Consider the following 26,198-nt stretch of genomic DNA (forward strand, 5'->3'; position numbering starts at 1 on the left):
TGTATAGACACGTGCACACGTGGGCAAGTGGGACATTTGCCTAGATCCCCATGATTTTTGAGAAAGAAAATTCAAACAACATACAGTACATTCATCGTACATTCACAACAAACATTAAACACAGAAACAAACTTCACGTCAGGTTCAGTACACATACACACACATTCCAACATGTACCAATTCGTTAGAAGTTCCGCAGAGGAATATGGACGAGGTGGATGTCTGGTTCAGTAGTAGTAGTAGTGCATTCATTGACTAAAGAAACAGCTTTTTAGACCTTTGTCGCAAGGGTCCCCAAAATTAATGATTTGCCCAGGGGGCCCTAATGCCCGAACTAGCATGTCTTCCTCTCCACGCACAAAGAGAGGCAGCCTGAAAACATCGGATCACTGGGCGTGTCGGACTAGAACACTGCCGGATTATAGATAGAGTCTACTGTACATTCATATTATACTGTATATTCTACAAATATTAGCGTTCTTACGTAATTGAAATGATTGTTTGACATCGGCACTCTCTCTCTGTCTCTCTCACAACACACACAGACAGACACACACACACAATCAGTGTCATCCAACAATTGGAAACTACATGGTATTGTAGTAGAATATTGCATCAATATTCAGTCATTTCGATAAAAGAAAAAATTAACGGAAAATAAAATGGAATTATATTTGAAAATTCTAGAAAAAAAAAGTAATGCGGTTCAATTTGATGTTAATTTTTAAATAATTTAATAATTTTAATAACTCCTAAGAAATTTCATTTATAGATTTGATCCTATTTTCGAATAGGATTTTATTTGTGGTCATTCCCTACCGAAACCAAGAATAAATATGCATAGAAAATGTACATTTTGCAACACATTTTTCTCTTCTCAGAACCTCTCGCGATGAACATCGAATGTCTTATTAAATCATCTTTCCGTCCCCCTTTCCTTCTTTTTTCAACACTTTCAGCGAAACATGGCACGCCATTTGGTTTTCTTTTATGGATCGAAACTTCATTCCAAAAAATACGTTAAGAAAATATATATGCGAGTATAATCGCTTTAACCGAGTCTCCTCGGCTTTTTTGGAAACACTGTAAAAGCTGGAATTTATTTTTATATATATATATATACCTGAGACTGAAATAGAAAGCCTTTATGGTTTTTCTTGATATTTTATGCATAAATTTCAATGACTTATAAACTTGGAGGTGGTTTAAAAAAAAAAGATAAGAGGGGTTTATACTGAAAAAATATATATATTAAAACAAACAAATTGAGGAAACCGAAGAGAGAAAACGATTTTGGGATAAAAACACGAAAAGTGAAAAAAAAAATAAACCATTTTATTTTTAGTTTAGTTTACTTTTTTTTTTATTCCATTTTTTTAACGTTCTGAAATGTTTCCCGTAGTTCTACTTATCTGGTGCAATTTGAATACCTTTATTTTAAAAATTTGCAATTTTGCCATTTCGCAAATTTTTATTTACCGTAATTTCAATATTTTTAATTTTTCTATAGGCCTACTGTGTATTTTCAATATTTACGCACTGTATTTTCAATATTTTCAGCAATTTTTACACTCTGCGTATTTTCAATATTTTCAGTAATTTTTACACTGCGTATTTTCAATATTTCTCATTTTCTATATACAGTACTTTCTTTTTTTTTCATTGTCTACACACTATTTTCATTTTGTTTTATTTCTATAAATTTTTATATTTATTTTATTCTATTTATTTATACTTGAAATTTTTTTTACCATTGTTCTTAAAAAATTGTTTTCTGATTTTTGAAAAAATAACTTTAGTTTTTAGTTTCTCAAATTTAAGTTTTCATTTTTTTCAAGTATTTAATGGTTTTTTTTTTATTGTGCAAATTTTAATTTTTTTTATTGTGCAAATTTTAATTTTTTTTATTGTGCAAATTTTAATTTTTTTTATTGTGCAAATTTTAATTTTTTTATTGTGCAAATTTTAATTTTTTTTATTGTGCAAATTTTAATTTTTTTTATTACGTAAAATTTTAATGTTAAGGTGCTATTCTCATTTTTATCATTTTCAATTCCACCATCCATCATTTTTTTGAATGTTTTAATTTATTTTTCAGATTTTTTCATATTCCAATATTTTTTAAATTTTTTCATATTCCTATATTTTCCTCTTTTTTTTCACTATTTTCCAATTAAATTGACTTTTTTTCCTCCAAATTTTCTATTCTTCCCTTTTTGCGATTTATTTTAACCACAATAAAAAATGCTTCAGTTTTGGTGCTTTTTTGCATTTTTTTTTATCAGTTTATGTTTTCAAATACAAATACAACGCCACAACAGGCAAAATGCCCAACGAGGTGGCTGAGAAAAAAATGCCCATAAAAATATGAATGTCATATATTTCAAAAATACTGCAACCCTATTAAAAACACACAATCACAAAAACTATAAACAATATATACACATGATAAAATATTATATACCATGCCCATAAAGAATACTTATGGTTGTCATATTCTAAGTATGAATAGATTCTCGATTTATCCCAATATGTTTATCGTATTTCTTTTTAAACATGCCAACTGTGTTATTACAATTTACTACTTCCGGGGGTAAGCTATTCCATTTATTAACAATCCTATTGGAAAAAAACTCCTTGCGACACCATATAACCTCGCATTGTCCCTTACCAATCGATACCGGTGTTCCCTTGTAAAAGCAGTCGATTGACGTGACATTGTTCATGGTCCATCCTATCCATCCCGTAATCAAACAGTTTTACTATTTTTTGTCCAATTTTCTATTTCTTATTTTTTTATATATCCCGCTTCTGCCAAACTTCTTTTAATTTCTTTAATTTGTAATTTCTAATTCCTAAATTCTTTGAAGTTTAATATTTAATTTACTAATTTTAGTTTTCAATTGGATATAGAGTTTCTTAATTTTAAATTCGATTTACTATTCTTTTAGTTTTCAATTTAATATGGTGTTTTATAATTTTTTTATTTAATTTGCCTTATTCAAATTTTAATCTAATTTATTTTAATTTTTGATTGCAATTTTTTTCATCTTAATTTTAAATATTTCTCATTCTTATGGATTTCATGAAATATTTTTAATAACTTTGCAACATTAAGAAGCGAAGTTATTTAATAACAAATCTATCAGGAGTTTTTAAATAAAAATACGGCAAACGAAAAATATTCTTTCAATTAAAACTTCTTATCATTAAAATAATTTTTCCCATACTTTAAAATATACTTTTAATTGAAGAAATTAATTACGTGGAATGAATAGTTTTTTTAAAATAATGTGAGAAAACCATTTTTTTCTGCTCGAAAACAATTGCCCCCCCCCCCATTCTTTGATAAAACTGTATCAATTTGATAGAAGACGAAGATGGCAACCCCCGCTGCTATATTGTTCGAGTCATTAATTTTTACGGGTTTTTCTTTCATATCTGGGGTTGACAAAATTTCCAGAAATTTTTATTTTTCCCCTGAACATTTCACGCTATATGATAGATCATTTGTCTTCTTTGGATTAACTGTCGCCATGATTTTCAGGGAAAATGTCAGATAATGGAAACTATTTCAGTATTCTCAGTTTTTAATTTTTAAAAAAAATATGTTTTAAATATCTCGATTTTTTGCTTTAGAGAATTACATTTACGTGGATAAAATAAGTATTTTTGTATTCATCAACCACTTTGCCCTGTGGACCTTCTTTATACGTACTAATTTCGACCTCGGCGGGCACTAATCAAGCATTAGGGCAAGGGTGCTACTCAACCTTTTGGAGAAAGCGGGCGATTTCATTTATGTGAGAACGTATCGTTAGTCACTTAATTAAGTGATCTAGAACTGTGCCGCTGTGTCAATTACTTTTAAACACAAAAATAGTTGTTTTATGCACGTAAACGTATTTTCATAAGTGATCTGTGACTATGTCGTGGGTCTTTCAAATGTTCTGGATATGTGACACTGGCCGTTTGAGTGATTTGTAAATTTTCTGCAGGTCGCGAATGATCTGAGAATGTGCCGCGGAACACTTGAGTGATCTGGAGCTCTGCCGCAGGTCGTTCAAGTAAGCTGTAAATATACCGTGAGTGCCTCAAGGATCTGGGAATGTGCTGTGGGTCACTTGAGTGATTTGGAAATGTACCGCTTAGTTCATTTTTACAAAATCAGGTTTGAGGTCACGGGCTCCATCAGATGACTCCGCGAGCTATGGGTTGAGCATGTTTGGATTAGGGGGCATCAGCTCCATCATGCCTTGACTAGATTTAAAGTGTTTGGTTTATCAATAAATGCATGTTGAAATTTGTGGGGGCTGCATTATGGAAATTGTAGGAAATGCCTTGCTTGTCCATGCAAAAGTTAAAATTGGGAACCGTATAAATTTTTATACAGTTTGGAAATGCCTCGATTGCCCATGCGCAATTTGAAGTTCCTGGCCCTCTAGATTATGCGTGACAATGAGAAAATGTCCCGATTGCTCGCGTGAAATTTAAAATTTAAGGGACCGTAAATTACTATGCAGTGTGAATATACTTCCTTGCCCTTGTAAAATCTAAATTTGATGGCCGTAAATTGCGGGTAAGAGGGCAAATGTTTGAATTTCCCATGCGAAATTTACGCTTTCTGGCGCTTAATTCCGGGACTGGGCGAAAAAATTCTCAAATTGCTCCCGCAAAATTAAAATTTGGGGACCATAAAATATGGGACAGTGGGCAAATTCCTTAATTGCCAATGCCGAATTAAAATTTAAAATGGATGTCGTAAATTATTTGCAGTGTAGAAATGACTCACTTGCCCATCCCGAATTTCAATTTGGGACCTTAAATTATGAGACAGTGAGTAAATATCTCATAATTTAATTTGCATGTCCATGGGGGAATTTATAAATTTGGGGTGTCCCAAGTTTTCATACAGTGTGGAAATGCCTTACTTGTCCATGCAGAATTTTAATTTAGGTGGGGCAGGGCTAAACTATTATATAGTTTGGGAAAACAATGAATTAAATTTTAATTCCCATAATTTAAAAAAATATGGCACCCTAAATTATAGGACTGTGAGAAATTGTTTGTTGTCCACTTGTCCATGTGGACTTTAAATTTGGGCCCAAAATTTTCGGAAAGATTAGAAATGCCTCATTTGTCTATGCAGAATTTAAATTTTTTGGGGCTTTAAAATATGGGATAATATGGAAATACCTCGGTTGCTTAGACGGAATGTAGATTTACGGGCCGTAAACAATTGTACAGTTTGGAAATGCCTCGCTTGTTCATGCGGAATTTTAATTTCCTGCCCTAAATTATATGTCAGTGGAAAAGTGTCCCAACCGCGCAGAGAAATTTAAACACGGGGAGCCTAAATTATGGGACAAAGAAGAAATGGTTCATTTGCCTATGCAAGAATTCAGGTTCACAAATCGAAACACTTGTGTGGTTACATTTCCATATGTAATCGAAAATACTATTAGACCCTTGTTTCTGGAAGTTTCAATTTGTTGGCTATTAGTAGCAAGATAATTACGTCGCCAATCTTAATTACGCAACCAATAAAGAAATCAATATTATAATTATATAACTCGCGCTGAAAAAGTTTTGGTTACGCGTTGTTCGAGGTCAGGCTAATCAATTTTCGTTTCGCCGACATGTTACCCTATGTCATACATGCTCAACCCATGGCCCGCGGGCCAAATGTAGCCCTTGGAGTAATCTGATGTTGCCCGCGAAAAATAACCAAACCACTAAAGTGGCCGAAAGAAGATTATCAAACCACTCGAGTTACCCGTGTCGCACTTCCACATTGTTCCAGTAAGAGCACCATGGGCCCCCGGGCCAATTGGTTTTTCTGAGGCTCTAGCTAGAAAGTTCTCGAAAATTTCAATTAGTTCTCATTTTTGTGAGGCTCTATCCTCTTGAGGCTTCAAGTGGGCCCATGCGTTAAGACGGAACTTCAAACCAATGAAGTGGCCCGCACTTCCCGAAAAGTTGAGCACCCTTGCCCTACGTAGCGTTAAATCTGCGAACATTTATAATTTTAATATTAAAAAAATTGAACTAAATTTTATTTTTAAAGCTAGAATCGAGCGCTCGTTCTTAAATAAATGACAAGACTGGAATATAATAGAGGATAGAAAATATATAAAACGTTTTATTTTGTATTACATTATGTGAAGAATGCATCACGAAGCACCGACCGTGTAGTTAACGAGTCCTCGTTGAAACAGGAAGAGACCTCGTGCCTCTTACATCCTGGCTCTTTTTTTTTAATAGACTAGTTTCGAGACACAATGGAACGTGTAATGACTTGAAACTACTGAATTGAATCAGCTACTGCAATATAAACAGACGATTCTTTTTTGAATTTTTCCATGCGATTATCACTCTACGAAATGCAATTTTCTGCCAAATGGGAGTTATATGAAGCTTATTCCTAGCTGAGACGTCGGAGGGGGAACGGAGTGTAGTTTGTGTAACCCGTACAGTACGAGAAGTGACTTCCCATCGTTTTTTTTTTCGGACGGGATAATATCGAAAAATGGCGATTTCCTGATCACTCTTTGATGGGCGATGTGACGTTGAAATAAAAGACTATTGCAAAGCCGCGCCCTTAAGGCCGAAACCACACTACACCGATATTACGTTATTATTACGTCACGTCAGAGGCGTAGTGCATTCTTATTCGTGGAAATTCACGACGTCTCTGATATGACGTGAAATCACGTCACGTCAGTGTGGTGTGTTTCGGTTTTCAAACGCACCACTAGGAGCTGTTGAGATTACATACTGTGGTGTAAAGCCTCTGCAGTGTTTGCCATAAACGTCATTCAGACTACCTAGCAAGTTCGCCACATTTTGAAACACAGCATTCTATTTCGTTTCTTCTTATTTTGGCGTAGAATCTTCCTGATTGGCTCACAAATACCGCATAGTGATTGGATGTGGGGCATAGAAATCGCCAATTCTGAGCCCGATCATTTCTTTTCCTCACAACGATGATACTGGCACGAGCAGGGAATTTTTTTCCCTGAATATTCTGAGGGAAAATGAACCACTTACTGACGTCACAAGGAGTCTGCAGAGACCTTCTATCTCTAGGAGGTGCTGGGTGTATGCCTTTATATATGTACAGTATATAGAATACTTTTCCCAAGCTATGGTACATGTGAAATACTTTTCATTTTGTTTTCTGAATATTTAAGAAATTTTGAATCAGAAATGTCCATCTCGTGGTCTAACAAAAATCGATATGAAAGATGAATATTTTAGTACTGTTTCGGTGTAGATTTCAAGCGTCCTTTGCCACAAATGAGTGCGGCAAAAATTTGGTTATATATATTTTTTAAATTAATATCGTATAAATTAGCTTCAAAATGCTCTCATCAGCTAAAAGACACATCAAGACGCGAAAGGTTGAAAGACTCAAATGCTGAAATGGAAAAAATTCACGGGAAAAAAAATGAACTTGTCAAAATTTTTTTCCCTATGTGATTTTCCCCATTTCAACATTTGCGTCTTTCAACCTTCTACGTCTTCGGGGCCGCATTGGGGAAAAAAAAGAAAATGAATATATTTGAAAGGGAAAATGAAAGGAAAGAATATATTTAATATATGAGATGAATATATTTATTGTCATATTCATTGTACTGAAATTTATGAATTATGCAAATTGCCATCATCATCTCTCTTTCTAGTAAAGATTGGGATTTAAACCAAGCTTCGTTGAAATTTGACATTTTCATGACAAATATTCGGGAAAATGGCAAAATACGGGAATGTATAGTGAATGTGTTAATGAGGAGCAAGTCGGGATGTCAAACACGTAATAAATAAAAAAAACTGCATACGAACATATCCTGGATGTGATCGGCTCTGATCTTAGGAATTTCCTGGGAAAACGCCATTCTCTCTCTCAAACGGAAACAAAAAAAATTGACGAAAAATTTGTCGTTATGTACGAGTCGGTTGCTTGTCATCGACGTTATAAGAAAGGTTCATTGACATTATTCTCTGTGAGACTCAGTCCGGACCGCCAATTATAGACGTTATAGCCAAGGCGTGGTTACAACTGAGGTCGTTATAACTGAGTTTAACTGTAATTTATTTAGACTCTATCTTAGATAAGAATTTTTAAACGTATTTGATGTACGATTCGACTGAATATTATTATTTAATAATAAAACTTTTCCTATATATCTGAGGTTTCCATATCAATTTATTATTTTTCCAAACCTATAATTTCATGTTTCTTACGAGATTTATTTGATCTTCTGAGACATTGAAGTTACTTCAACAAGTCTTATTTGAACAGGACATCGTCTTATTACAAATACTTTTGTAAATATCTAAGTCAAAGAATAATAACAAAAGCATTTCTGAATTCTCTAAAATCCATATTGATACAATCCAAGCCACTTGAAGTGATCACACTGGGACTCGGGGCGTGGTATCCCAGGTCGATAAGATACTCGCCTAACGTACCAAAGGATGTTTGGAGATGTCGCGAGTTCGATATTCGGTTCGTCCTTGTCAAAAGCTCTCCTGACACTGGGGTACTATAAAAATGGCGACGTGACTGCAGAAAAAAATTGCTACCGCAGGGAGTCCCCCATCGAGGGGTTAGCGCATCAACCTCTTGATGAGTATGAAAAGCAAGTCTGCCGTTAGGAACCGGCAATAAATCGTAGGTCCCGGTCTAATTGCGCAGAAAATGGCCGTGGTGCGGGGACTCAAAATTTCTGATAACAATAACCGAATGATAACTATATGTAAAAAAATTCCTGTTTGAAAGTACGGTGACCATACATCCTGTTTGGTAAACGAGTATTGGTAAAACGGAACACAAATGTATTTTTCTTTCTCACATAGTTGGTTGCAAATTCTTCAATTATTCCATTAATGGGACTTTTTTTGAGCTAAAATCCTGCATTATTTTTTGTTCATCTATTGTGAGGCGTTAGAATATGTTTTCTTAGTCGCTGGTCCATGGACCCCTTGGGGTCCGTGAACTTGATTGAGAGAAAATTCAATTAAATACATTTTTTCATACACTGAACGAAGTTAAATGTGCTCATAATTTCATCGAGGAATTGGCAGTTTCGTCATTTCCCTTCAGTACGCAGTTGGATGTAGGGCCGTCGTGAGAACATCATGGGCTCCCCGGGCCGTGATTTTCTGAAAGTGATTTTTCTGAGGCCCCCTACTTGAAAAATTATCGGAAAATTCAACTACTCATTTTTTCTGAGGCCGTGCCCGGGTGGGCGCATGCGTTAAGACGGTACTGGTTGGATGAAACCACTTACAATTCTCAGTTGCCAGCTTCTTGTTTTTGCTTGCTGGTTGGCATGTGTATGTTGGTGGTCATTAAAGAAGAATTCTTTAAGAATTCTTTATAAGAATTCTTCTTTGATGGCCCCCAACATGCACATGAATGAATCAAGAATATTTTAGTGAGCATCTTTCAGAAACTACAAAGGCTATTGACGATTTCGAAATGTTAAAAACATTTTTTTCCCAGACAAGATTTTGATTGGAAAGGGAAACTTCATTCGATTTGCGTTAATGGAGTTCCTACGATGCTTGGGAATAAATCTTGTTTCGCTACTTTCGTGAAAAAAACAAGCTCCACAAGTCATTGTCTCTCATTGCTTTTTGTAGATATGCATTTGGCAACAAAAACTTTTCTACCAACTCTGAAAGAAATTTTGTCAATAGCCGCAGAAGTGCTGTGGTGCGCAATGGAGATTCATCAGCTCACCTGTGGATATGATCATGTTCTTCCACTAGTTCTTGGATGAGGGGCTCGTGAACCTCCAGTCCATGAAGTAAGGTGCTTTTCATCAGTCCGGGGTTGTGAGCGGTTCTATCTATCTATCCAGTCCATGGTCTTCCCCAAGGGCACAATCTCATCTTGTTCATGCGCTAGTCTTCCTCAAAGTCACGTTCAATAATGCAATAAGCCCATAGTTTTCTCCAAGAGCAATTAAAAAAATGCTTTAAGTGCACATACGCGTGGTTACGATGCTACATCTAGTTTCATATCATAAACAGTGACATTTGTACGGGAGTTCATTTCTCGCGTTAGGCACGCTGACCGGAGACTGTAGGGGAAAATATTACCCACAATTTTTTTCACAGCACGTGTGTGGACGAAAGCGAAAAAACCATAATCTTAGTTGCTACAACGTGAAACTAAATAAACAAAGTTCAAATTTTTGCTCATAATGCGAATCATCGCTCGTTTATCGAACCAAAATAAAATCAAAGTTTTTGCTTGTAATGCGAATTGCTCGTTAACCGAACCGCTCGTTAAGCCAAGTTCCACTGTAATTGGAAGTTAGAAGACAGGGGGCCGTATATAAAACTTCAGATTTTTTTTACTTTCTTACACACTGTATTTTCCTTCTCGAAACTGGTGCAGGGTAATTTTTCAACGCCTTTTGAGCACTTTCCAAATTCAAACTATGCCTCTACAACGGACGGTTGATAAGATAAAAGCCGCATTAGCACTTACGGGGCAGCCTATATATAGCCTCCGTTCTGTATACCGAATTATTATTTTAGAAATCTTTGGAAACTTCCTATTATTAATAATAGAAAAAAAACACGGTACTTGCTTTATGTCTTATTCTTTGCCATCAAAGGAATGCGAGTCGGAATCATCTGCTGCCGACAGACAAATCCCAACAACAACGGAATAATAACACAAAAAAGATCTAGCATGCATTGAATAGAATGGGAAGATACAGCCGCAGCTGTGTATTATATTGTATTATGGGTGACTGTAGAAGCCATAGAGACTGTTTTTATTTATTGGACGGGAAATTGCTTTTTTTTTCATATTTATTGTTTTTGTTCTCTTTTAGGAGAGCAAAACGCGAACTTTTAGAAAGGCTTTTGCATGAGGATATCGGGATCAAAAATTTTGTCGTAAAACTTGAACGATATTCTTTCGTTTTCGATTCACCAAATAATGAAGTCACAACTTTTCATTACTATTTAAGATGGAGTTTTTATCAAAAAGAAATTTTTCCCATGGTTTTATAGTCTTTACTAAGCGTTGTTCATTGCATATTGTTGAACTAATTTTTCTCAAAATTTCCAACATTTTTAGAATTTTTCGTGAGGGACCGTTCAGGTATTACGTCAGCAAATTTTTAGCCATTTTTGACTTCCCTCGACCCCCCTTGTCAGCAAAATTTCGTCATCATCTCTGCCCCCTCTTATTCCTAACGCATATTGGTGGGATCTGAGACGGACACGGGGGGGGGCATAGGGGGCTCGTGCCCCCTCCCCGAAGAGATCAAAAATTTATTTTTTTCAAATTGAAATTTTCGAAGAAAATACCTTCATACTTATATGTTATTATAATCAATTTCTGTTCATTTCAATGCTATTTGAAGTCTATGAACTCAATTTGTTTTTTCAAATTTAAAATTTACTTGTTTCCAAAGTTAAATAACACGTGAAAAACAGTCAAATCTTATAATTTATCTTTAATAAATTCATTGCGACCCACCCTCTAAGCCATATATGGTAAATCCTTGGCCCGCGGACCAAATATGGCCCTGGGGGTTATCTGATGCAGCCTGCCCTCCTCAAACCTAATTTTGTAAAAATGAACTAAGCGGCACATTTACAAATCGCTTAAGTATTCCAGAGCATTTAAGGGGCCCGGGGCACATTTTAATGATCACTTAAATGACCCGGGGCACAGTTCCAGAACACTTAAGCGATCCGTGACACATTTAGAGATCCCTTGAGTAACATGTGGCATAGTTTTGGAGCACTTAAGCGACCCCCAGCGCGGTTCTACATCACTCAAGTTACCCGCGGCACATTCTCAGATTATTTAAGTGATCCGCGGCAGTGATGTGAGACACAGTTCCACTTAAGTGGCCCGGACACATTTCCAGATCACTAAAGTGGCCCTGTAGAGCACTTATCAATAGGGGAAATGCTACTTCAAGTGCCCACAAACTATCGAAAGGTTTTTCTCGTTTTTGGCGCACCGAGTAAGATGTCATTAAGAATATTTCATATTATTATAAAGAGTGATTGAGGGCGTAAGAATTATCTAACACCCCCCCCCCCGTCATCAAAAGGTCGTAACCCCCTCCCCCCATCGATGCTGACGTAATATTTGAATGACCCTTGATTATTATATACAGTATACAGGGTGCATAGCTAACAGCACGTATCGCAAATTATCGACGAACCGTTGATCTTAGAGACGTACTTCCAATTAAGAAAAAGTAGGTCTGGAATTCAGAACTAAAGAGTAGTAGCAGTTATTCCAAATAACGTGTAGACCAGGCATCCTCAACCCGTTGCTCACGAGCACCACGGTACTCGCTAAAGCACCCAGAATCCTCGATGCCCGTGTCTGATATCGTGCTCGCGAGCATTTGATCAACATAACAAGAGAAAACAACTTGTACCAATTGCATTGAAGGATTTAAATCAACTCATTCACTGGTAAGTCAAACTTGCCATAAGGGTGCTCTGCTTTTGATGATGGTTACAGGCAGTGCTCGCGACTAGAAAAAAAGGGTTGACAACCTCTGGCGTAGACCAAAGAAAAGTCATTCATATTGCATATATATAACTAGTTATTGTGTGAAATAAAATAAACTTTGATACGGACTCCCTGTATCAAAGGTTTATTTTATTTTATTAAAAAAACAAATTTATGCTTAAAACCAATTTATCTTTCGATATATGGAAGGTGGGGAGGAACTAAAACGTGTTTTACCATTTATCCTGTTCTTTCCCAACTTTTCTTCGATTTTTGAATTTGAATGTCTCAGCGAATGTTGTTCTTAGAAACGCGGGATTTTTGTGTTGGCCTCAGGAAAGATAAGTCAACAGCTTCCTAATTGGGTTTTTGAGGACAGGGTGTCCTTATGAAAGTTATTTTTTTAATTTTATTTCAATAACTACATAGGAATTATCTCTAGGAATTACAAGTAAAATGTTCACGAATTTTGAATCCTTAGTCGTTGAACCCATAGTGATATCGATGTATCAGTGAGAACCTCCGATGAAATTATTATCTGTCACTGTATTTGCGTTCGGGAGACGCTACTAAAACACACATGTACTACTTCGTCCATATTCCTCTGCAGAACGAATTGGTACATGTTGGAATGTTGGGGAGATGCTGCCATCTACCTTGAAAAATAGAAATGGAAGTCGCTCAATGAATGTTCAAAGTTAAATAAGTGCATTAGTGTGTAGGACTTGAATCATTGAGCGTTGATAAATATATATATATTTTTTTAATTATTAGTACTATAATGCTTTCATATTTTTCCCCAGATGGCTACGGATGTTCTGCTGAAGCAAGAGAAAGGCTGAGAAAGAAGAAAACATGTCGGAATCAGAGAACTGCTTGTTCGCGAGCAGGAAGATGTCGGTGTCGTCAGACTCATACACGGGCGATGGAGACACCGTCGATTCCAACGTGAAGATCCAGATCAACGACATCACTCCGTCGAATTCTCAGGAGTTCCTCGGTCCCTGGGACGACGAAGGCGACGGGCAAGGGATCGGTCTGCTCGGAAGTGATCGCCTGAGGCTGCGCAAGAGGAGCATCGACACCATCAAATACTCGCGTAGGAAGTTCAAGAAAGAACTCGTCAGACGTCAGAGTTGGTCGTCGCTGAGGGAAGACGTACAGCTCCCGAAACCTACCGTGCAGAAATGGTAAGTTCCATCGTTTGAATAGAGTGCGAACGGCTTATACCAATTCTTGTGATGAAGGAAAAATGAGTTGATGGGCGCGGTAGATACTCGCCTAAAATACCAAAGGATGTTTAGAGGTAGAAGAGTTGATCAACTTTGCTTGAGAATTTTAAGACACCAATTGGTCATGCTCAATAGTGTCCTCGTTCCTCTCAACAACCTTTTTCGACGGCTCTTGTGATTCTACATCGATCAGTGATGGGACCAGTGGGTCCTGGGCCTCCGTTGTTGAGGTCATTGTTGAAGCATGTTCCCCACTCAAAGTATGAGGGATAGGACGTTTCTTCAGCGCTCCCACAAATTTGTGGATTTTGTTTACCACCTTTTTAGGCTGAGCCACATCGGAAAAACTTACCCTGGGCTGAGTGTTTGCTTCCTTGTTTTTATCTTGGAAGTCTATGAGATAGATTAACCTCTTTTTCTACTTGAGGTGCGTTTTCACCCGAAGGAGTGAAAGAGAGGGTCTTAGGTTTAGGCCAGGGCCACTTCGGACATCCTTGAAATGAGCTTCTGTGTTCCAGACCACAACGAGAACACTTGTTTTTATGCGCCTAAACAATAACGAACTAAACAATTACACGTGTATTTGTCTTATTCGTTGGTGTCTTCTTAATATGTTTAAAGGTGTCGCGAGTTCGATACCCGGTCCGTCCTTGTCAGAAAACTTTCTTGACACAGGGGTACTATAAAAATGGCAACATGACCGCAGAAAAAATTGCTACCGCAGGGAGTGCTCCCCATCGTGGGGTTAGCGCACCAACCAAACACCTTCTAGCTATAGATGGCGTTGACCAACCTCCCCGATGAGTATAAAAAACAAGCCTGTCGTTCGAAATCGGCAATAAATTGTAGGTCCCTGTCTAATTAGCCCTCGTGTGCAGAAAATGACCGTGGTGCGACAAAAATGATCAAAAACGAGTTGATTGATGGATTGATACTGGAGTTGTAATTTGTAGTCATTTTACGGATTCTGGATAGATTAGTTGGATAATTCGAACTTTTGCCAGTGACTTTGGACTCCGAATTAACCAAATTTGACTGTATTATGAAACATCTTTTTCGGCGCGTTTTGATAATAAGACAGACTATCGTCACCAGAAGAGAGTTAAGCTAACTATTTCAAATAACTATTATCAATTTTATTTGTCTTATTCAACCTCATAACCATTTACATAACTATTCAGAGAAAAAAATCATAAATCTATAGAATGAAAAATAAAACCATTTGATATGTATATACAGGCTTTGAAATCGTTATGTAATATAAAATAATAAAGATAAGACGCTCTCTTGATCGATCGAACCCGGTACAATCTTCAGCCTAAGAAAAACATTATTGGATTCGCACTTCAAATGAACGTTCCATTCCAGAATGAAGAAGAGGAATGTTGTACTTCATGTTGTAAGAATCCAATCGGTATTCGAAAGTTAATTCCAATCAACTGTATTTTTTTCCCAATGAAATGCCAAATAAACATCGAAATGGAAAGCTATAATGGTGAAATGTAATTTGATGAGCTCGGAATCTAATTGCAAACGATAGCGATTTCTTACTATATAATACTTTTTTTTTCAAGTAATACGAAAAAATAAAATATGCTTAAGCCAATTAATTCCAAGTGAAGATGTCACATATTCTCCCCCTACCCTCGCCTCTTCATTGAAGTTGCACTTCTTTCTCCCTCGAGACAATTAACAAGACATCGAAAGCAATTGCTAATTACTCGAAGGCAATTAGTTTCCGGATCCACGTTCGAAAAAGGATTGGGCAATTAGAATTCGCTCATATATAAAACGATGCCTTGGCCGTATACAAAGCGTACTTTAAAATCATTAAAACTCGTTTCGATTATGAACGATCCAGATGCATATTTATTACACTGTGTATGTAATTATGTGTACATTCAATAAGTTATTATAAATCTGGAAATTTTTCAATTTTGTTAATTAAAAAATTCTCCCAAATACGAGTTTTCAATGTTAAGCAAGCTCCGTCTGGCGCTGTGTCTTTTGCCTTCCCTTGCTCATACATAGACGTCTGTATGAATCTGATCAATAATATGTGTATGCGTCAATCACGATACTTACAAAGCATGGAAGTTCAGGCATTTGCCATTTTCACTTGAAAATATGAAAGACACATAAAAGCACTGGTATTCCACGAAATAAGCGGGCCTCTCACAACAACATGAATAGTATGTGGGGCTACGCATACACAAACAATACGTTCCTGCATGTAAAACCAATTTGGTAGAAATTCCCAGAGGAATGTTTACGAGATGCAATCGAATACCAAATTCTTAAAATAACTTGACATGGTTGTTTTCAATGCATTTGTGGTTAAAAAAATATAAAATGAGATCCCGTGCAATATGGGCCACAGGGCCAGTGCCCTCTATAGTGTACTCCTACATAGCCTGGGTGAGCAAGACGTCAACTGACGACTTCTTGGGACAGTGATCGATCAGCTATGCGTATATAACGCAGTCCAATGCATGAGCAAGATTGTTACAAGGAGAAACAAACTTCTAATTTTTCTCAACTTCTCTCACACATAATCAGGCTGCTTTCGCCTGAAACAAAAACATTCATGTCCACCACCATCCAGTGAAAGCAAAATTAATGCAGGGACAACACCAAGTTTTCTATCTGCTCTCAAGACATTTGCACCTATTCGTGTTAAATAGGGCGTGGGGGGCTTTCTCATGATAATTAATACGTTAAAGATTTCAAAAAGATCAAGTCTTTTGAAGTTCTCCGATGCTCCAAATGTTCAAGTTCTACAGAATATGGCCTCTCAAATTCACGAATAAACTTGAAACAATGTTAAAATAGGCATTTATGGCAGGACAATTCAAAAAAGGCGTTTTTTACAACAACAAAAAAATTGAAAATAGGTATTTATGGCATTTTGCCATCTGAAATTCCGGTTTCCCTTCTAATTAAAATTACGAGAGAAATGAAAAAAATGATAAACAATTGCCACTTTTAATCAGCATACTCACGGGAAATTGTTGCTGACCGAATAGAGATCAAAGGGAAAAGATATAAAATGATATTTCCTTTTTATTAAATGTCTCTATTATTATAAATTCAATACACGTACACAAGAAATTCCGATCGAATTTTCTTTCGCCATCTATCGACAAGAATATGAATCTGAAACTGAATGCTAAAAAAAATACCGTGTATATATGTATACGGTTTTCCCCTACTTTCTACTAAACTTAATTTCTTCTAATACTCTTAATACTTACTAATCTTAATAATTATCAATAATTACCAATCTTATTTTCTTCTAATCTAACAAGAGAGGCTTTGTTTTCCTGTCTGACATGTCCGTTCCGATCTCCGTTTCGCAGAAAGAACATGAATGTAGACAATCCCGACAACTGAAAGCTTGTCGGGTTTCCTATGGTTATCCCTGATCACAGTAATAATATTTTTATCATGTTAACGCTGAGGCGAGAAAAAAAAAAAGGTACATTCAGAAGTGATTCTCAAACTTTTGCCACCTTGCGACTTCCTTGCTCCAACCAACGTTTATCCGGTGGCGCTCCTCAGATTATTCTAGAAAAGAATCCCCCCCCACCCCTGAATGGAACACATCAAATATAGACAGCCCTGGCAACGCCTCTAGGAGACGCGTCGCACATTTTGAGAACCACTGGCAGTGTTCACCCGTGAACTTTGTCTTGCCTCTAGAAATGCGGATATATGAGCGTGTCCATTGAAAAATCTGTCGGAGGTTTGCTTACCACTGGAAATGCGTTGAGAGTAAACTTATGTGTTCCAAAGCGTCGAGCTTGCTTTCAGTAGAAATTAAATGCGCATTTGCCATTTCAGGCCGACTCAGGCATTTCCCATTTTCATTTCAAAATATGGAAGACAGATGTTTGCACTACTCTCGCCACAGAGAGCAACAGACCTACAAACAGTACAAATGTAATTCAATCATAACACATCACTCACTTTACTTCTAAAATATAGATGACAGCACTGAAAAATCCAAACAATACTGCATACGCACTCCAGACTGCTAGGTACACACACACACATACACACAGTTACACATCCGCCACAACTCACTAGGTAGTAAATCTCCCATAGATGGCGATAGAACTGAGTTGTGCTCGGTTTGAAAGAAAGAAAGGTGGTTGCACTATAGTGTAACACGAAACAGAAAACTCGGACAACATAATTACGTTAGGGCCGCACATACGCACAACTCCTTCTCTGCCTATAACCAATTCATCAGAAATTCCAACCTCTTTTTTGGCAGCGCACTGTGGCACCGGGGCGAATCCCCCCTCCCCAACCCTCAAGAGGAATGTTTATAAGGTACATGTACAGTTGAGTAGTAGCGCAGAAGAGAAAAGCGTATCCTTCTCGGGATCCATGGCCCACAGAAATGCATAAGAAAGGATGGGGCAACTTTTGAAACACGCTGGAAACTTGGATACCTCAAAAATCAGTTGAGAGACTTTACTGCTAGAAATTCGTAGATGGCAAGCATATTCATTGAAATGAGTACCTTTTAAAAAATGAGGAGAATCCCTTGAAACACGTTGAATACTTGCGTATCCGATGGAACACTTCAGAGCCTTGGATACGTCTAGATATGTCGGAGGGGGGGGGGTGTCTTGCATACTACTAGAAATGTGTAAAAAGCGATTGTATGGATTGATTTGCGGAGGTCAACGTATTCATCGGAATTCGTGGGAGATTTACATACCCTCTAGAAATGCTTGAGTGACGTGATTACTCTCTACAAATGTGTAAGAGTTGCACGTATCCCCTAGAAATACTTAGAAGGTGAACGTATACCTTTTAACACGTTCGAGGCTTGCTTAAACCCCCCCCCTCCCCGATTCTTGCATAAATATGTGCTAAGGGCTTGCGCTTGCGTACTCCTAGAAATATGTCGGTGGTCTACACATACATGCCCTCTAAAAATATGTAGAATGCGAGCGTATCCTTTGAAAGCGTCGGAGGATATAAACGGCAATTGACATTAAATGTGGACCACACTTCGAAAAAGCACAGAAGTCAAGCAGTGACAATACAAAGTGTATTCTGAAGAGCGTACGTACCTCATATAGAAACTGCTTTCATCATCTTCCACAATCGAAAGAAATTATATTGAAAGTATCTTAAAGTTCATTAAAATTCCGGGACTTCACCAATACACAGCGAGTAGACTACTTACACTAGATACAGGTGGACGCCGTATTAGAAACACGGAGAGCCGTGAAGGTATTCTTAAATATGTGCATACATAAATAATAAATATTAAAGATGTGCATCATACACTAACTGACAGATTGACGGACATATTCGCACTGGGATCGAGGGTAAGATCCTTCTGATGAAAAGACATTTTTTTTTATACTATGTTTTCTCCGTGGATAGGCATTATAGTAACTAATGTTTGTTCTTCTCTTTCATATAATTTCATGTCTGAACAGCTGGAGTTTGAGCAGCCTAGATTCAGACACCGAGGAAATATTCTACGATGCAAGGGACGGTCCATACTCTCCGGCCACGGAAACCAATGACAGCAGCCCTCAGAGCCTCGTAGAGAGGATGAAGGACAAACAGAGAAGCTTCTCCGGTGAGACATGTTACACTTACTTCACTTGTTGCCTGATTCGTTATGGGCAATTCAATTACGAATGAAAAATTGTGATTTCTTTGCAGCCGGGAGTAAAGAAGACATACTGATGGCCATATGCGACCAAGTCAAAGCTGCTCATGAATCTAAATTCGATGAAGACATTCCAAAGGTATGCTATCAATGCTTTTTCAAGCCATTTTTCAAAACTCACGGTATATACACTATTATATCTCACGGCAGGCCACCATTACTCATTATTTGATATTCTTTGCGGTCATTGTAATATTCATGAATATTCCACTCTCTCATTTATCGTATTTTCAATTACACTGAATACTGATAGACTTGTGTTAGACATGATACCATTGGTCTAGTCCAGTGGTTCCCAAGCGGGAGTGCGGGAGAACATTTTTGGTGGGAAAAAAATTACATGTTGACTGGTTATTCAGGAAAATTGAAACGATGATAAAAATTGAATTTTTGAATTTCTAAAAAGATATGAATTAAACCAATGTTTCGACTTCTGCTTGCAAAAGTATTTCATACGAATTTTGCGATGTGAACGTTTTTTTTTTCGATTAACGATCGTACTTGTTTTCCTTTTCTGGTTCGGAAAAATATCATTATTTACTTAAACTATTTCGCGGTTTATTTACATTGGTGCGTCGTGTTATTAGCATGTTGTGCTTAGATCTGATACTGTCGTGAACATACATGACTCAGGAAAAACGTCAAAAAATTCACACAAATGTCAAACAAATATTAATTTATAGTTGTTGCATCTGGAATCAATAACTGAAGAACTATTCAATGAATATTTTTTCCAAATCTCAAAAATATGTTAAAAAATTGGGTTTTTTCTCAGTTTAGTTTTTGAATCAATTTTCAAAAAATGAAGATCTCGATAGCATGCAGAGAAAGCCTCTTCTGAGATGCTTCTTGCTGTCTGCATTGTTAAAATAGGCCTACACTCATATGGATGTAGCCTTCCTCTAGGTCACAGGATCTTGACCTTTTCTGATCCACGGACCTTTAGTGCTCGTAATATGAAAAACACGGACTCCCTTGTATCAATGACATGAAGAGTATGAAACCCCGTTATAGAATAATACTATGTTATAGTAATGTAGTGAGAGCAATGAGCTTGTTTTGATAGAGCAATGCCTTGCACAATGAGTTAATTGTTTGCCCATCCAATTTCATGGAACTCTGGAAATCTCTCCAATGACTACAATCCCCTAGTTAAGAATCCATGCTTCCAGTGGTGTTTTAACACGGGGTGGAACGGGAATAAGACGGTTGTCGAATCGCAGAAATGCGCTGTTTGAGCAGATATTATTACACCGAAACTGTGATATCGCCTTGCATTATACGCTCAAGAATAATTGAATTGAACGCACGTGGAATGAGATTTCGGGGAGAATGCCTCCTATACCCCAATAGGGAGGGGGTGATTCTGAATGGTATGGCTACTTACACATTTTGGTGCACCAGCATTAAATCGATGAGTAATCGATGCACATGGGAGCCAGCTGACGTCGACCCCGCTTATTCACACGCTGTTGTCCACTGCTGTTGGCCCTGGCAGGGCTTCTGTTAGCGGTATTGATGTTACGTCACGATAGACCTTTGATACCGAGGCACGTGGATTTCCCAGTGGCCCACACTTTGAGCCCCAACGATTTTTCCTCGACAAATGCACTCAAATCCTTGGTCTTGACCATAATGCGTTGCCCATTTCTATAAGCAACACTCCTTCTTTGCCTTGCCAGAGCACTGCTTACGTCTTATCCGTGACAGACACGAAAACACGAGTCGCTCACTACGTCTCTTTTGTAAAACGCCAGGTGTCGCTCATTCAATTGCTGGTGAGTGTAAAATGAACCGTTACTCCTGGTGCTTGCGAGTCAGGTCGGTAGCGTTCATTTGTCTGAAAGCAAATGTACCGTTGCCTCTGTCAGAAATTCAGCTGATCCAAGAACAAGAAATTGTGCTGTACTACAACAATTACGTCAGTAGATTATTGCCGGATTCAAGCTCTTGGAACATGGGGTGGGGTGTTCACCGAGGGTGTGTAAAATGAATGTTGGGATATTATCCACCTCCGCCTTCTCACATATGCCAATAACACAATGTTTTAGTGAACCGATCACTCCCACTCCCGTGTCCGCTTCTGCAGTCGATCATATATGCTCAACTCATGTTCCGCGAGCCACATTTGATCCGCGATCTCAACCTCTTAAGTGGGTTCACGGCACATTCCTAGATCGCAGATTACAGAGATCACTCAAGATGCCCGCGACACATTTCCAGAGAACTTAAGTGTCCCGTGACACTCTTTTAAACGGATTAACTGATTCACACTTTCCAAAAGTTTCAGCACCCTTACAGTAGATACAATAAACATTTCCGATTCCAGGTCCGTGACGACAAGAAGAAGCATTCGCTCGTTGGACTGACCAGTAGCCAACCGACAGGAGACGAAGAATGGCTATTAGCTCCTCGTACACCACTCCAGAAGTCGATGTCCACTCCTTCGATCATAGCCGCTCAAGAAATACAAGAAATGGGTGCGTCAAGTACAAACATGAGTTTTTTTTCTTCTAATTTTCATAAGAATTTTCAAATATTTTGTGAATTGGTAAATTTACTCAAATTTTCATAAATATTCATTACAGCTCGCAGGAGAGACAAAGACGGCAAAGAAAGGTAGGTGTTTGTGGGAAACATTCAATAACACATCTATAAGGTTTTTCATTTATGTAACCACCAAATATGAAATGCACTCCCTAATGCATGGTGGAAATTGCAACACCATGGATGAATGCATGAAATACAATGAAATTTATACAACACAGATGTTTTGAGCACGTGATATTTTATCCTGAAATCTTACATGCTTCAAGTGGCCGAAGGAGCAGGGTGAGAGACTACCGCGTTACATTGATGGTTTTGTGGACGGAGAAGAGAATAATTCGACAAACATCGTGTCTCGCATATTCTAGGTCTGCAGTTCACGGACATGTGGTGCTTGATTGTCTTGACAGCAAAGATTGTCTACTCATGTTTGAAATGAGTAAAGTGCGTGCGTTATCGCTTTGAAAACAAAATTTTGCTCAGTTCGAAGACGGCGGAATGTGACAAACTGTAGCACAGGGACGCACCACCTTTACAGTCCGCGGCCCATAAACTGGTATATTTGAGAGTGACTATATGACCTGTATATTACGGGACATTCTACCATAATTTTATCCGTCCGCTGAACTTTGTTTTCTGCGGCTTTCCAACTTCGAAACGCGAATGCAAGCCGATCTGCACTTGTTAGAGTCTCTCCGTAGACCTTCAACACGATAATTACAAAACATGAAAATTCAGACAATTTCCATTTTCACTTCAAAATATGGGAGATAGATGGCAGCATGAGCAAGAACACAAACCATCACAACTCTGACAACATAAATACGTTAGAAGCCATACATATACTTAGAACACACATTTCGGCATGTACTGATTCATTAGAAATCCCGCAGAGAAATATGTACGAGGTGCATGAACGGTTAAGTTGTTGTTGCAGTAATTGTATAATTTTCGATAATGTTTAAGGTGTAATAACAATTGTCGAATCCTCTTTCCAAACGAGAATCTGTCGAATAATTGGACTACAAATAAACCTTCTTTCCTGTCAACAAAACGGGCATTGGGAACTTTTCAACACCCAAGAAAAAAAAAGTGGTCAGTAGTAACTGAACACAACATTGGAGAATACCATCATTTAAATACGGTAAAACCTTTCTTTTGAGGACACCGACGGGATAAAAAGATTTGTCCGTAGAAGAGGGAGATGACCGTTAATCAGGGGTTTGATACGCATACTTTTTATACAAAGGGTAAATTATTATTTGGCCGTAAAAAGAGGTGTGACCACATCTGGAGGTGGGGAGGTGTCCGTTAAGAGGAGTATTACTGTAATACCCCATCGAGTTGATGAATCCATATATAGTACACATCACCCTGTTTATGCTGCCAGTCGATGCATGTAAGATCATTTGAGTTCACTGCACACATATGTTATTTTAGTATGATTAATAAATTTTGAATATGCACAACGTTAAGTTTTATATGTTATTTTACTGCATTGCATGATGGCATGATTCTAATAAAAAAAAAAAAACAGATTGTGTACTTTTTATACCGAACTGTGTGTACTATATGTAGGCCTTTGTCGACGTCGTATAGCACGAACCAACTTTCGCACATTAACCTCAAAGATCCGTCGTCGATCGCGATGTTGAGGGAGGAAGACGAACCCGAAGAGATGATGAACCACACTATTATACCGCAAAGATCTTTAGCAAATTTACTCAGACAGTAAGTGAGGTATTGAAAAAAAAAATTCGACAATCGATACAAATATATAGTATTGACTTTCTATCGCTTTTCTCTCTGTCTATATATTATAGCTCTCTTCTCTCTCTTTCTCTCATCATTGTTCAGTTTCAAAAAGTTATTACTGTGTGATATTGTATGGGAAATATGTATGTATTGGTTCAAAACTCTCTCTCTCCGAAGTCAAAACTTTGAGAGCTGATGGAGAACATGAATATGAATCTTGTTCGTATGGATAACGTTACCCGTAAACGTCATTCAAAATTAACAAAACATTCGCTAGTATTCTAGGTAGATGATTGGGATTTCTCGGAGGACTCTCAAATTCATGCGTGCAGAACACCTTCCACCCCTAAAACGAACCTCGTGGCAAGAATCGTCGTCGTCATCGCTTTTGACTTTGATGCATGTGCGACACTGTGATGATGCAGCAGTGATACGCACACAGGCGATAGAATGATGCATGTGTGACACTCCGGCGATGCAATGATGTGAGCGAGTGAAACATGCTAGACACGGGCGATTATATTAATCGGGGTTTCCTAGAAAAGTTGTAGCCAAATGAGAGCCTTAGCCAAATTGACGCGTATTCAAACAATAGGTTGTTTTCTGCATATAGGCTCCTGGGGTTGCGGCCAACTTGTCGCGGTTCCAGGCGAGGTTGATCACCCCCCCCCCCTCACGTCAACGTCCCCATCCTCCTCTGGAACCGTACCGAAAGTTGCTGAATAACAAATTGCTGAAGACCAATGTCTTGATTGAAACAAAAATTTCACTTCCGGATTTTTGCACATGCGTCAAATGGCCAATTCGACCATGAAGAGGCCAAATGGACACTCGCGATTTGGTGAATTCAATCTTCTATTTATCCGCCAAATAAAATATTTTGTCGCGATTTACACAATGGGGATCAGCAGTGCGAACCCAATGTACGTGTGGCAACACCGATGTTATGATGCGTGCGAGACAATAAATACCATAGCACGGGGGATTCAGCGATGCATGTGTGATATCGACTATGTCATGATGCTTGTTTGACAATGCTCAGTAATGGTGCGTGCTTGTAATTAACCAGTTCTCGTACAAGGTTTTGGCAAGAAATTTAGGTTATCGCTATTTAACGAATCGGCGATAAATCTGGTAACCTTGGTGTAAGCTAACCACACGTTAGAAAAAGGAAGAAGGAGCGGGGGGGGGGGGGGTAAAAGAAAAAATATAAAAGGAAAATTTATTTTTATTATAGAAAAGCTAGAGATAAACGTTTTCTTTTTTTGTCTTTTTTTTTTTCACTCTCACCCTTCGTGTTCCCTTTCGCTCTTACATGAGAGAGGAAGGAGGGAAAGGCTTCTTACTAATAAATGAGGGAAAGAAAAAGAAACTTCCATAGATAATAGGATCGCTAGGTTGCTACGCGATGTTGAAAAGTGAGGGGAAAAAAAAGTTTGAATTTATTCCCCTGATGTTTGGACGTGATACTACGCATATGATCGTAAAGAGGTTAAGTGTGAGACGATGTATGTTGTACCGGTGATTCAATGATGCAATGTGCGACACCGGTGATGCTGTGATGCTTGTGTGACGCTGATGATCCATTTGATGCTTACTTCAAAAGGAGATCTAGTTCTTTCCCTCACTTTCTTTAGCGACGTTCTCTGTTATGCGTTCCTTTGTGGAAATATGGCTGTGTTTGGCGTTTCCTGTCACTTCTAAAAGTTTTTACAAAGTCTTTTGAATCGTATCATATACTTTGTCAATCAAATTTTTTTGCGTTATTTTTTGTTTGATAATAGTTTTAGGAATTCCTCACTGATCATTATTAATCCCCCCACCTCCCCACAATCTTGCTCAAGGTAATTCTGCAGCTCTGATGACGATTAGATATCGAACCATTTTCGGTTTACTTCTTAACGATAATCTACGTGGATTCAAAAATTACTAAAATACTGATATGCATTACGAAAAATTTAACAATTCGTTTCTCCATCACCTTTAATTGATATACAAATCATATACAGGGTGATTCTATAATTTTTCAGGAAAATGTTGACTCTAGAGGCATACTTCCAATTAGAAAAAGTGTCCAAATAAACTCGTAAACTTAGATACTTCATTCATTCTGCAAGGGGTTGTATGGTTATCTAAATACAAGAATTAAAATCTCATACAAACAGACTGTACACAAGAACCCAATTAAAAAGGCCTTGTCTCTCCTGAGGCCAAAAAAAATATCCCACTTTTCTAAGTGTAATATTCACTGAGATATTATATATGCATATGCATTATATATATATTGTTCCGGATAATTTTCCACAAGACTTCGAGATTGCAAAACAAGAAGCGGTTCGACGGACAAATACAGATTTATTTACAGAACAGCGATTTACACGTATTTACAACGTAATCAGAGAGCTAACAACTTTCTCAACGGTCAAACACATCTGACTGAATCTCCTTGTGC

The 26,198-nt window shown here is 37.7% G+C and overlaps 1 protein-coding gene across 6 annotated transcripts in view; it reads left to right on the forward strand.

The window, feature by feature from the left end:
- LOC149088113 (uncharacterized) overlaps window positions 1–26,198 on the forward strand; it is a 156,602-nt gene that overhangs the window by 88,737 nt on the left and 41,667 nt on the right. For 5 of the 6 annotated variants that reach the window (XM_089244535.1, XM_089244543.1, XM_089244526.1 and 2 more), the window contains exons 2-7: window positions 13,312–13,698; window positions 19,206–19,351; window positions 19,438–19,523; window positions 21,774–21,924; window positions 22,033–22,063; window positions 23,570–23,722. In XM_089244535.1, coding sequence (XP_089100661.1) covers window positions 13,364–13,698; window positions 19,206–19,351; window positions 19,438–19,523; window positions 21,774–21,924; window positions 22,033–22,063; window positions 23,570–23,722 — 902 coding nt within the window. In that variant the 5' untranslated portion in view covers window positions 13,312–13,363. The remainder of the gene's footprint in view (window positions 1–13,311; window positions 13,699–19,205; window positions 19,352–19,437; window positions 19,524–21,773; window positions 21,925–22,032; window positions 22,064–23,569; window positions 23,723–26,198) is intronic. The other variant, XM_089244569.1, reaches the window with a different exon arrangement.

Source organism: Pholcus phalangioides, unplaced genomic scaffold (assembly GCF_987345545.1).
Source record: "Pholcus phalangioides strain wild (caught in Gottingen) unplaced genomic scaffold, Ppha-v1.0 ptg000003l_1, whole genome shotgun sequence".
Classification (NCBI taxonomy): domain Eukaryota; kingdom Metazoa; phylum Arthropoda; class Arachnida; order Araneae; family Pholcidae; genus Pholcus; species Pholcus phalangioides.